Source organism: Xiphophorus couchianus, chromosome 17, assembly GCF_001444195.1.
Source record: "Xiphophorus couchianus chromosome 17, X_couchianus-1.0, whole genome shotgun sequence".
Lineage (NCBI taxonomy): Eukaryota > Metazoa > Chordata > Actinopteri > Cyprinodontiformes > Poeciliidae > Xiphophorus > Xiphophorus couchianus.
This window is the reverse complement of record NC_040244.1, coordinates 13217124-13231517: the sequence shown is the minus strand read 5'-3', so window position 1 is coordinate 13231517 and position 14394 is coordinate 13217124. Positions and strand designations below refer to the sequence as shown.

Here is a 14394-nt window from a genome sequence, read left to right as displayed (position 1 = left end):
TTTAACAAAAAAACCCAAACTTTTTTACCAATCATGTCAGTCCATCTCTATGTGTTATTGACTCTTGTTGGTGTCTTTTATTGGAATAGTGTGAGGAAAAAAATCCTTGACTTTCTATCCTTTCTACTCCCAAATTCTGGAGGTAATCTATGATAAACCAGAACAACATAGAACATAGTTTCCCTAATTCTAATCTTTCTATAGTATCTCCATAGGTATTTCAAGAATAACAATAGTTTCCTTTTCAATGCTGCATATCAACATTTTAACAATGCCAGAGCTGCACTATTTGACTTAACTAGCATTCTTACACCAACACAAGCCCAGAACAACCTGTAAATTAAAAGCACCAGTTTCCCTTCTAAATAAATTGGTAGTGGTGGTGTTGATGGGGGATGAGACTGTCTAAAATAGAATAAATAACCATCGCCCCCTTCCCCTCTTCCTCTCTTCCTTCAGGCTCTATGACGCGACAAGAGTTCCCCTCGACATTCTTGCACTATGGAGAGCATTGATGACCCCTTGACAGACAGCCAAAACCCACCAACCAACACCACCACCCACAACCCCACCCTAACCCTGATCGCACAGCACCAAGGGCTTCTTTGACGCTGCAAGGTACAATAAAAACCCTGTTTTAAAACCCTTATGTTTTTATTTTAAAGAAAGCTCATTTAAATCAGTGACCAGGCAGAATTAGTTCATTGCAATTATTAAAAATTGTGAAGTGAAAGTAAAATGATGCCTTGGTTGTACATTTCTGCATATAAACGTCTGGTGTTGAAGTCATTTTAATTTTGAATCATATCAAGATTTTGAATGTTGCCAAGGGCCAATTGAGGCAGAATGTATTGGTAAAACCCATTAACAACCTGGTAAAATATTACTAAATAAATCTCTGCATTCCATAAGTTCTTCTTAAAAATGAATAATGCTGAATATCTTTTCACAATTTTTATTTTTCCCTTTTACAATCAAATTCACTGAAGTTGTTGAGCTAATTTAAAAATATTTGCAAGGATAAGCATTGCTTATTTTATTTTATTTTATACTCAAGTGACAGTATAGACTGAATAAGCTAGGTTTGTAGTTGATTCATTGAATTGGACGCGACACAAATTGTGCCGTCCTTGGGAGGCCTATTGGCCTCACACTATTATTTCCAAATTATGATGCCTGCTCATGAACCTCTGATTTTTTGCAACTTTTAACACAAAAACATGGTGGATTGCTGTTGGACTGCACCAGCACCATTAGGGCATAGCAGGTTTTCCAGGAAAAACCCTGAACATGACCTCAATTAAGACTGAGGAAGCAGTGTACTGTAGTAGAGATAAGAAATACTGCCACCTACAGGTGGGAAAACAAACTAGCATGCAACTGAAAATTATCGCACTCATTTTAATTTATCACGCTATTATTTGATTTATTGTCTTTTTATGGCAGCAGGTGTATACCTAACTCTAATTGATGTATTGAACAGCTTACCAAATCTTGCTTTAAATTTCTCCACCACTTTATTCCTGGCCTGTTTACTGTGTTATTTTGTCTTCATGATGCTTTTTGTTCAGTGGGCTACGGCAGCACTGGAGGAAATTGCTTGCATGAACGTTTTAGAATTTAAATTGTAAAAATAAATAAAAAAAATAATCTGCAAAGCAGGTATATTTTTTCCTCTCTATAGATATGATAGAGATCAGTGTTTGAAGACATTTACAAGGCACTTTATTCATATGGATGTGTTTATAGCCTTATCCTAAAAGCTTGGAAAGAAGTACAACATCAAGCATACAAACAGTGTTTGCTTGATTGTTTGTTTGGCTTCCTCATTTTCTCTTGTGTATGTTTAGTCACTGAAAATCCATGTGTGCAGCAAATCTAATAACCCTATCTCCCCCTCCCCCCCAACTATTATAGGCAGACCTTATATTTTCCCTTACAATTGCCTTGCTGCGACAGGTTGCATCAGGCTGACAAACAACGCAGGGCGCCAGACAGACCGGGATATTAATACAAGCGACTGGGAAATAGAGTAGCCGCGCTGTAAATTTAACATGCGGCACAATAAAAGGGTTGAGGCCGAAGTCGTAAAGATGGCCGCTCTCACGGAGAAAGCCAGCCTCGCCTGTTGAGTCAATACTGTCGCCATTTATGGCCGGTGTTATGATTCGCTTTCAAAGCAAAGATTTGGTCCTGCTGCTTTTCGGTCCAGACGAGTGTGTCCACAGCAGATGCCAGACTATATTTAGACACAGAGCTCGATTCCTGTTGTCGACTCTTACAGCTGTAGTGCACAACTCTGTTTACTCAGACTGGATAGAAGCATTTGGTCCTTTAATTGAGTATCAGGAAAGAGCGTCACTCTCTGTTTACACTACCATGCAAAAGTATTCTTACCTGTTAAGATTTTCTGAATTTTAACTTCATACTTTATGTATTTTATTGGGATTTTATGTAAGGGAAATAATTTGGTTTTTGACAATTTTCATAAATAAAATATTAAAATGTGCACCCTGCACTGAACCCCTTTCAATCTGAGACCCCTAAATAAAATCCAGTGTCGAGTTGATGTTCACTCTACTAAGTTGTTAGTGGCATACTCTAATTAGATTTTAGCCTTGCAGTAGTAGACAGTTCTACAAAGTATTAACTCAGAAGGGCTTAAAAAAAAAACAAATAAAAAAACTCATTCATCATTTTACTTCCTTTTTGCATTTTCTGTTGGACCTCCTGAGTTGGTCTTATATCTAAAATCACAATAACATTTGTCATTGTAACAAGCCAAAATGTGAAACAGATTGCAAGATGTAAATTATTATTTTTTGATTTAGAACTGTTCAAGCTGGAACCTTTGTATTTTCATGTTTCTGGTACATCCGTAAATCACTTCTTAGCCCACTGACATTAAATTTTGCTACAAAACACAATCTAATAGGATGGTGGAAAAGACGCTTGTTGTGTGCACGTTTTACAGAAATGTAGACTATCACTGGAGGTATTCAAGCTTAAAATACAACTTTATTCTGTTGATTTGTTGACTGTAACTCAGATTAAGATAATCTGATGCCTACATCAGTGATGGTAGCAACAGCTAATTTAACCAAAACAATGTTATTTAAAACTGAGATATCCCCCATTGCTAATGTCAGCATCTACAGTTCACATTTCTAAAGAAGTATCTTTTTTTAAAAGATAAATAATTACGGGTTGGTTAAAATTGAAAGCTGAATAAATGCAATAGCACTTTGCACCAATCTGATCGCTGAATAATCTAAATAACAGATTAAAAACTATAAATATCTTTGAGTTCCTGTGTAGATTTATTATTATATAATTTAGCACCAGAAAGCGTTTCTCATTTAACAAATATATGGTTTTTGATTCAAATGCAATTAATTACTGACCCTTCAATTTACTCAATAAATTATATATTTTTTTAAATATATTTGACATTTCCAGGAAGTTATTTGGTGTCCTAAACAAATCAGTGCCATTCTGTTGCGACTGTCGCATGCCACCAGGAGTAAATCTGCTCCAATGTTTCCTTCCTGAGAATTGAGTCCTGATCCTATTGTCGAATGCACATAGTGAAATGTGTTTACTTTGATGTTCTGAGGAAATGCGCTATGAAAGGCCTGATAATGACATAACACCCCCGATAGCTTTGAACTCCCCCAACCTAATGTGAGACAGGGACTGGCGTCTGGAGGCTCATGCATACATGTTCATGGATTTTGATCTCGGCATCTGCTTCAGGCATTATCCCAACATCACAGCATGTAACGAGCAATTTCCCGTCCCTTATTAACCTGTGGATCGTTCCTAACTTACTTGTTCTCTTATGAATATTCATCCGGAAAACTGTTGTGTGAGCAAGACGGAGAATGTGCTTCAGTGCAAAAAGACTTGGGATATAAAACAAGGAGGGATTCGCACGAAGCAATACGAGGTGATGCAAAAAGCAAGGTCAGATTTGTCCAACTGTAAAGATTGTACAAAATCATTTTGTCATTCGGCTGTTGCATTATTCACGTCGAACAAGAATGAATACTTTGGAGAGCCGATGTAGATTTGTTGTCTTTGAAGTGTGTCCATTCACACGTTCACCGTGCGTCTCGGCACAGTGATATTTTGAAAGGGAGTCAAGAAGAGTTCACACAGAAAATGTCAACCCGGAACTGCCATATTTGCACATTTTCACTCCTAGAACTCCCGTCAACATCTATGTTGTGCGAGTCCATTTTTCATCCACTTGCAAACATATTCACTCAGAACAACTGCGGATGCAATGCTTTAAGGTATGCACATTTCCATGTATCAGTCAAAACCCCAGGGAAAAGAATCTCTAAGTAACATAACTGAAATCGAATGTCTTCCTCGTCATCGAACTAATCCTCCCAGGCAAGTATTGATACGAATCGAGTGAATTGTTTGGCCTCTCCGTAACAAGAGAACAAGAGAAAATTCCATGTTAACACAGATGAATTTTGTTTGTCATATTCCCTAAAGAATCTTCCAGCAGTTATGAATCTGAATTAACAGTTTCATTTACTGTCACATGAATGTATCAAGTTGCTTTGTCCCAGGGTGTTTCTGTTTTAGTCGGGTCAATTTGACTTACACACCTAGATATTGCCGTTTTGTCAATTCTGATTGGATTGAAAAGATCCGTGGACTCTTAGGTCCTGTAGATGTAGATAGAAAATTATTTGATGTAGGTTATATATATACTGTATATATATATATATATATATTTTTTTTTTTTTCTCTTACAAATTCAAGGACATACCTTTAGGGCCATTTGGTCTGCTGATCTTTGAGGGTTAGGGTTCTTCTAATAATAATTTTTTAAAAATTAACATATCTGATGAACCTCCAGTAACTCTTACTTCAGGGGTCTTTTTTTGCAATTATAAAATTTTATTTTGCTTTTAATTTTGTATAAATTTTGCTCTTGCTTTTAATAGAGCGCCTACATTTTCCTAAAATGAGATTTGGGTATGGTAATAACAGTAAACTATTTACGCCAGTGTGTATGTGAACATAGAAAACCTACTATGCAGCTAGCCTTGCATTTCTTCTCTCTAACATCTGCAGTAATTCAGCCTTTTTTTTCCCTTGATTTGTGTAATTTAAATGTCATCATGCCCACTAGGAAGCTCTGAAAGACGAACACTGTGGCATTCAGTACTTGCCTGGCCAAGCAGTTTGCTGTCATGACTTTGCTTTTACCTTTAATGATTTGGCTCATTTGATGTCCAGGTCCAACAAAACCATGACATTATCTCCAATAAACCGAGAGTCAGTGGGATGTTTAATATTCCCAAAGCATAAGACATTGTCATCTGTGATACATGATAGTACTCTATCCAACACCTGCCTCTTTCATGGCAAATTGCACCCTGTGAAATCGTCAAGAGTTTATTATTATGAATTAGGCTTCAGTGGCTCTGCAGCGCTCCTGGAAGGCATCGGTACCTCTATCAAGTTAACTGTGTGACTGGCAGTGGCCAGATGGTGAGGAGGCTGCTGGAAGAAGCTCTCTGTTGTAGATTATGTTTTTTGCACGGTCTCTGCACTATTACTAACTGCTTTTATTAGCTTAGACTCACTAAATATGTCTAAATATTTGATTTGCAAAACACTCTTACAGTGCAATCAGAGGGCTGTAATTAACGTCCTCGTTTGCACAGGAACAATGGCTAAATGTGATTTTCATGGAACAAAAGAAACCTTTTTGTTTTCAAGATAAGTGTTGGAGAAAAAAAAAAAACAATATGGCATTTATATAAATGATGAAAGACTGCAGCAAGCTGTTTGCAAGTTTAAAACTATCTTGCTTTTTCCTTTCATTCACCTGACTGCAGTCCTTTGAGACATAAAAGGGAAATTACCTTTATGTAAAAACAGCCCCTATTTTGTAGATTTACATTTTATTTTGCCACATTCTTTTCACAAGTAAATGTAAAATGCAGTTGATTTTGAAAATGTTATATTGTTTCAATAGTTTTTACTTAAAATTTTCCTTAGAAGAACAATTCTTAAAACTAGCCTAAATTGATAGGTAAGAGTAGAGGTTTCTCTCTTCTCGTGAATTCTCGAGATTAATTTGACAAAACCATCGGGAAATGTTTAAAATAATTCCAATATCTTCATGCCCATGCATTGTACGAAAGCCGAGAGCGTACGTTTTCCACATACACGTTTTGCCAATGGCTTTATTGAGATGAGTTAATTTCCTGATGGTTTTGTCACTGTGACGAGCTAATCTGGATTTTCGAGATTAACTCATCTTGACAAAACCATCGGGAAATCGACTCGTTATCTCGGGAAATTAGCCTCCCTTGAGAAACCCATTGGGAAATTAACTTATTTTGAGAAAACGGAAAATTAAGACGTTACCTCGAGAAAAAGCGTAGGCGGCGAACGTCTGCTCTCTGCTTCCATAGCATTGTCATTTCATTCCAAACATTTCAGACATATAAACAAACCATCTGAAACCAATCTTCCCACTTGCACAATGTTACTACATTGAGCATAATTTTGATTCTCTAGTTTTTGCCATTTAAGAATTTAAAATCTTTGTTTGTAGTTTAAATATAAAGTTTTAGATGGGTAGAAAGAGCAAAATGTGACGTATGTCTCTTTGTGGGCGAGTATAAAAGTTTCACAACATCTCCATTAGGCCGGTATGAAATGTCAGTAAGTTGGATGGCAATTGACACAATAAGCTCAAAACATCCTGTGTTTCTAGATGTTGCCATTTTGTCTCATCCCACAAAAAGTAACCATGCCTCACCACTTAGTCTAGTTATACCAGAACTTGTTCATATCACTCTAATACCTGTAATGTGAACAATTTCTGATACAAATTTTAATTTATTGTCTTTATAAAGTTCTGATAATATTTTAAAAACTGACTAATATACAGTCTGCTATTGTCAAAAAGAAATTGAATTATTTACTCACTGTGTTGTGAGCCATTTTTTCAGTAATTTGTACTCAAGAGTGTGGAAAGGAGAACTGTAAGTCCTAAACGGATATCCATTAGGCCTTTCGGAAATCCTGTGTTGACTCCAACACCATCTGTTTCCACACAACGCTAACAGATCAGATGATGGATCATGAGTCAGACTGGCAACAGGTTTGCTGGAAGAAAATACAAATGGCAGCATTTTGTTTTGTAAACGGAATAATTAATAGGCTAAGGATAACAACCCATAGCTTAACCTAGCATACAGACAATGCAGCTCTGTCATAAGTCTTTTGCAGCCTTCATCTAAGCACTTTGAACTACCTTTTTGCTTAAAGAAGTGCTATACAAACTTATTACAGTTGGAAACAGATTTTACATACACTGAATAAAAGACAAACATGTTTTTTTCTCACTTTCTGAACTTAAATCGCACCAAATTGAGCCGAGTTATAAAATGCAGTTATCCAAATATATGTAGACTTTTGTTCTTGCAAAGTTTTGCAGTACATAGCAAATAGAAATATTTTTTGTAATTTTAACTAAACTAAATCAAGAAAGGTTTGATCTGATTTAAGGGGGTTTGATTTGGTGTTAGGTGTTTCAGCCAGTGAGGAAAAAAAAATCTTTGTCTGGTTTCAACTGTTATTTTCACTCCCAAAAACGAGCATCCTAACATCATGTGTCACCATGGAGATGGTGCAGTCAGGGCGAGGAGTAGTGTTAGTTTTCTGCCAAAGGGCAGGTTGGTTCCGTCTGGTCTGAGCGCCTTGTTTTGCAGGTTTGGCCGACATGTCTTGTGGCAAAGTGGCTTCATATTGCATTACAGAAGTCAGATTTAATAGTAGTTGTCCTTTCAACGAATTCTCCCTGTAAACCTTTCAGCTTCTCAAAAGTTACTCCACAGCTATCTGTGCTGAAGAAAATCAAAGTTTGACCATCATAGGCCACAATGGTAACGGTTTTTTCAGGGTGATGTGTTTGTTACAAACCTCTGACTTTTGAAGTTTCAAGTGTTGAAAAGGTATGAATTTCTTTGCTAGGCACTATTGAGGCCTACTTGTTTTGTTTTGCTCCTACATTTCTTGTCTCCTATTACAAACTGACATATTTGAAACTATAAAGTGAGAAGAACCACCTGCTGCCATATAGAACGAGAAACGTTTCGTGTTTAACAATGCAAACAGAAAGATAGTGGCGCATCCCTGTAGTGTTGTTGATACAAACACGCAGTAAAATTGAAAATGCAAATAAGTTGCCACATAAATGCTTAGAGATATTTCTTTTGTGAGGTGAAAAACCTAATTTATTTGTCTCCTGTGTGTTTTCAGGTGTCATAACACAACCAGAGGTGCCAAACACGGGAGTGACCGACGGTGGGAGTTTGTGCTCTTGAGGGGTTTCGGACAAACTTACTATTAAAACACTTCCCACCTCCTGTGACTCGCACCTCCGCGTCGCCGACCGCTCCCTCACGCCGTCTGTCACCGGGTCAGCGCCTTCCTCCTCGTCAATGCATCTGCCTGTTTGATGAAAAACTTTTATTACGCCGCAGAGGACCGGACACCTTAAAATGCTTTTCGTTCTTTTTGTCATTGGAAGTCCAATTTTTAAGGAGCTGCTCGCTGCATTTTCAGAACAAAAGAAAAACAAAAAAAGGGATTCCCACACCACCAAACACCATCGCCACCTCTCCAAGTCTTTCTGTAGTGCTGGAGTTTCCAGAGCACAGCTGGGATCATTACAGACCGAACCCTGTTGCTTCAGACCACTTGACGAGGCCGTAAAAACCAAACTGTGCGCTCTCTGCTGTGAATAGGCCTTCTGCTGGAGTCAAACTCCTTTATTTTTATAGACCAAAGAGCAAAACCACAACAAATATGATCATTAGAACAAGAGGTGGCAAAAGAAACGTATTCCTCTTTGGGGGGGAGGGGTTGCTACACAATCTCTCTACGCGAACAATCGAATCAATGGAGTCCTTTTGAAACCTTCTGGACTTTTTCTCTTTTCTTCAGACTGAAGCCCACAACTTGTATTTTGGAACTGGAACTATAGGTACTGCATACGTATAACTATGTATCAACAACAACGAAAAAAAAAACAAAAAAAACAAAAATCTGATTTGTGATTTTTCAGTAGCAATGGTTTTCGGACAGAATCATGTCGAAGGAAATGCTACACGTCTACAGGAGGGTACGGACGGATGGCGTCAAGTCGGAACGGGAAGAGCAAAGAATTGCCATTAAATGTATTTTGAAAGGCCCTTAAAAAGTTATATATTTAACAATTTTATATGTTGTACCTTTGTAGAGAAGCTTATTGGACTTAAATGTGGTCACAATGGCAGTTTAGTAGAACGTGAACAAACGCTGTTCTCATTACTGCTGGCTCGTAGTCTATGGTTTTCTGTTCACACCTCGGTAGCTGCTTTCTTTTCATGGTCATCTAAAGTCACAGTCTTATTAGAACCATTAACGACAAGAAAAGAAAAAAAAAACAGGAGAGCGACACAATTTCTTGAGGACTGATGTGCAGCCAACAGAACATTGTAAATCTATGGTAGTGAGTGGACGCCATTGAAATCTGCTAATTTGCTATGATATTGTATTGTACACGATGTGGAATACTGATTCATTTCCCCCTCAACGGGTTTTGATCTCTTAATTTATTTTGGTGCTTGTGTTCGTTCGCACAAATCCAGCCTCTCTCCGTTGGCAATCCGGACAATGAAGGAAGCAGAGAGGAACGGTACCGAAAGGAAGCACTGCAAACATAGTCATATAAATACATTTTTTATCATGAAATATTTTAAGAATAAATTAAATACATGGAAAAAAAACAGGAAATGTGCAGGTGGTTTTGGTGGTGGGAGGTTTGGTTTCCGTTCATGAATGTGTGTTTCATTCATTTTGCAGGTTTTTCAGGTAGATTACTTTTCAGAATGAAGACCTGGGCAGCTCATCTTTTTTTTTTTCCAGATCTCGCAAGACAGCTGAAAATGTCAGCATTTTCTAATAATTAATATCCATGACTTTTTTGTGACATTTTACAGTCATAAAAAGTACGGTGCCTTGCACTGCACCATGAAAGGAAATGGCACGAAAACCTCTGAAGACACTGAAAGCAACTTCCTCCTTCATGAAATGTAAACAACGATGGAGCGGCATCAGATTTGAGCAGTTTCTCTTCTGCCTTTGGTAAAACACCCCAAATTTGTACAGCTAACGTTACACTCATGCAATTGTTTTGTTTGTATTTACCCAGAATGCCCTGCGCTATAGTCCACCTCCCAATTTTGGAACCATCTCCAGTCAGAAGAGTCAAAGTTCACTTCAACCAAATGGCTTTTAGGTGGACCAGAGTTCAATCTCACATTCACACCTCCTCAAACAAACCGGATGTTCTGGGCATGGAGTACCTTTTATGGAAAACAAAGTATACATTTCACAGTTTTAATGGCTTTATCAAAGAGATAAACTAAACAGTTGAGCCCTGGACCAGAATTGCTTTCCATACAAAACGGTAAACAACATTATCAATGAATCCATGGAGAAAAAAAATATCTGGGTGGAATTTAACTGTTTTTATTCGATTTCTTTAAGCATATCAAATAATTCAGTTCTTAATTCTGCAGAAAAAATGATGCAAAACACTTTAGCATAGTAAACTGACTACATTTTTTTTAATCTAGGACACGGGATAAAAACAAGGTAATCTTTAGAAAATTTGTAGACTCATTGCTTACTGTATACTTGACATGAAAACATAAAATGAGTCGATAGAGTAAGTCTTTAAGAGAAGTAAACCTAGAGGGCTGCAGCAAACTGGATGTTTGGAGGTTGTAAAGATTAGAAACACAACAGCATCATAGAGATACATTATGTTGTCTGAATCATTTTCTGATTCAGTCACTGTAGATGTTCAGGCCCCAGAACATGTCAGTTATTTGATGCAGAAAAATAAGCACTTTAATTCTTAGGAAGCAGAGGTTTTACCCCTTTACCATAGATGTGATTGAAATATTCTGTAGAAGACAATATAAACCTTGCAGTCGTGGAAGTTACTCCTTAGTCATAGTCTCTCTATTTCTCAACTGACTGCTTGGTGGTGTAGGAATATTTTTTTAATAAATGACGCTGAACTCTAATTATCTGCACCAATATGTTTGAGGATTATCTGACAATGTTCACTGTTATGCCGTGTCATCTTCTAATCTGATGAGGACAGATCATCGTGGGGTTCCTTTATTATCTGCATCCATGTTTTTGAAAGACACCTGCAGAGTGTGAATATCGGTAGATTTCAAAGATTGGGGCTCTCTTTGAAAAATTGTTCTCCCTCTTAATGATTTCTTACATTTTTCCTTTTTTTATCACAATTAAACCTATCAGATAAACTAATTAAATTTTAGGGTTAGGGTTAATAATAACCTGAGTAAAAGCGCATTTGCAGTTCCGACTGTGCCCCGCTGTCTGAATCCATGCACACGTGTCCATATAGTTAAAGGTTCTGGTGAGCAGAGCCTGCAGTGAGCCCAGAGGAGAAAAGATCCTGCCTCTGCTATCTGGTCAGATAAATCTCTGAAATACCAATACTGCATCGCGCTGCACAAAATATTATTATTTCCTTTGATGGATAACATTTACCTGCTAATTCACATCTCATACTACGAGTCTTTGTTTACAATATAAATCTGATTTAGTGCAGCCATCACAGCGCAAGTTGGATCGATACACAATACGGCCAACACAGCTGCTTGCCTCACTAGGATGCTTTTACAGTGCCAATATTTTCAGCCTATAAAACAGTTCAGATCCTCTCAGCATGGCTGGTAATCTGTGAGGTTTAGGACAGCAGGAGTACAAACACTGACCCAGTGGGTGACATGTTTGCAACTTTAGAAAAAAATTAATTTAAGCACTTTTGTTATGTTCCATATTGCTATTCATTCAAGAGCAAGTTCACTAAATTTCACTTCTGCCTTTTAATGTACACAACTCGCACCTTTGATAACTGTTTTCCCGCTCTCTGCTCTGTTTGTGTGTTATGTCTGTCATTAGGCTTCATTGCTGACATCATTGGAGCTCATTTTCAACATGCTCTCTGTAGTTTGAGCTGATATTTGACATCATTTAATTTGTCATTGATTTTTGATACCATTTCCACATCCTGTACTATGCATCATTTGAGCTCATTTGTGACATGCTATATACGACGTCTCTTGCTCATTTTCATCATATGTGGCATCTTATGTCATTGTTGACATCATGCTATACTACAAGTCATTTGGCTTCATTTCAACGTCATACTTACCTCGTTTTAGACATTATATTATACTACGTGGCAGTATAATATACGTATAATATACGTGGCAGTGTACCTTATTTTTGACGTCATGTTATTTCATGTTGCATCTTTTTTAAGTCAGAGTATACTGTGTCAGTTTACCTTCTTTTTGTTGTGTGGTGTTTTGCTTCATTCATGTCAACGTCATGAATGAAGTTGACATTTAACTCATTTTAGACATTATACTGGGTAATTTGACCTAAATGTTTAACTTTATAATATGTTGTGTAATTTTCAAAGTGTTGCTACATTAGTTCATCCCGTTTAGTACAGAATGACATTAACGAGGAATTATGTCATTTTATACAATACTATACATTTGGGCCAATTTTCAATATCATGGCATGCTGTCATTTTACTTGATTTTCAACTTAGTGTACATCATACATATTATATGATCTAAAATATGTATGATGTCAAAATTCGGGCCAAATCACATGACCTCTAAAATGAGACAAAATGAAACATGGTATGACTTTGAAATTGAGGTTAAATGACAAATAGCATAACCTCTAAAATGAGACATAGTATAAATACTGTCTCATTTTGCCTCATTTTATACTATGTCCCATTTTGCCTCATTTAAGAGTAATGCTATACCGTCATTTAGCCTCATTTCAGAGGTCATGCCATACTATGTCTCATTTTGAAGTCATGCTATACTGTGTCATTTGTACTCAATTTTGAGGTCATACTTACACTACGTCTCATTTTGTTTCATTTTAGAGGTCATTTAGCCTCAATGTATTTGCCATTCTATACTATGTGTTATTTAGGCTAATTTTAGAGTTCATGCCATACTATGTATGACCCCTAATACATAGTATAGAGGTCTATACCTCAAAAGTGGTATAGACCGAGTCTCATTGTCATAGTATGTGTCTCTATGTCTCATTTTGCCTCATTTTCCAAGGTGTCGTTTTACCTCATTTATGAGATCATACTACACTGTGTCATTTTACCCCCTTTTCGAGGTTGCAGTGTGTGTGTTTTTACCTCATTTTTGAGGCAAGACTATACTATGTTTCATTTTGCCTCAATTTCTATGCCATACTATGCTATGTGTCATTTTGACTAATTTTAGAGGTCATACTTATACTATGTCTCGTTTTACGTTATTTCAGAGGTCATGCCATACTGTGTCTCAATTTGAAGTCATGCTATACTATGTGTCATTTAGCCTCAATTTCCAGGTCATACTTACACGACGTCCCATTTTGTTTCATTTTAGACGTCAAACTATATTATCTCATTTTGCCTCATTTGAGAGATCATATTCTACGTCTCATTTTATCTCATTTTCGAGGTAAGACTATAGTATTTGTCATTTCACCTCGTTTTTGACATCATACTACACTGTCTTTTTACCTCGTTCTCGAGATCATAATATAGTATGTTATTGTACCTCATTTTTGACACACTATACTATGTGTAATTTTACCTCATTTTTGAGGTAAGACAGTTTAGCATGACCTCCACAAGGAGGCAAAATGAGTCATAGTGTAGACTCATTTTGCCTCATTTCAGACTCATTTGGACTCCATTTCAACAAAATACTATACTGTGTCATTTTGCCTCATTTCAGAGGCATGATCTCTGAAATTAGGCTAAATGACAGTTTTGGGGTCATACTTAAACTATGTCTCATTTTCTCTCATTTTAGACGTCAAACTATACCATGTCTCATTTTACCTCATTTTTTAGCCTCGGACACAATACAGTGTCTTTTTACATCGTTTGAGATCGTAATATAGTATGTGTTATTTCACCCCATTTCATATTATTCTATGAATCTTTTTAACTAATTTTCAACTATACCACTGTCTTACCTCGAAAACGGCATGAAATGACAGTATAGTATGTCAAAAATGAGGTAACAATACACATAGCATACACATAAAATAGTTTTTACTATGACGTCGAAAATGTCCAAAAACGACATGCTATACTATGACTTCGAAAATGTCCAAAAAAACGACATGCTATAGTATGACGTCGAAAATGTCCAAAAAAACACATGCTATACTATGACGTCGAAAATGTCCAAAAAAAAGACATGCTATACTATGACG

At 36.9% G+C, this 14394-nt stretch overlaps 1 protein-coding gene across 3 annotated transcripts in view; it reads left to right on the top strand.

The window, feature by feature from the left end:
• LOC114161216 (protein FAM19A5) overlaps positions 1-9814 on the top strand; it is a 165424-nt gene extending 155610 nt beyond the window's left edge. For 2 of the 3 annotated variants that reach the window (XR_003598960.1, XR_003598961.1), the window contains exons 4-5: positions 460-618; positions 8305-9814. Coding sequence is in view for 1 of the 3 variants with exons in the window: in XM_028044388.1 (XP_027900189.1) it covers positions 8305-8313 (9 nt within the window). In the remaining 2 variants the exon portion in view is untranslated. The remainder of the gene's footprint in view (positions 1-459; positions 619-8304) is intronic. The other variant, XM_028044388.1, reaches the window with a different exon arrangement.
• The last annotated feature ends 4580 nt before the right edge of the window (positions 9815-14394 follow it).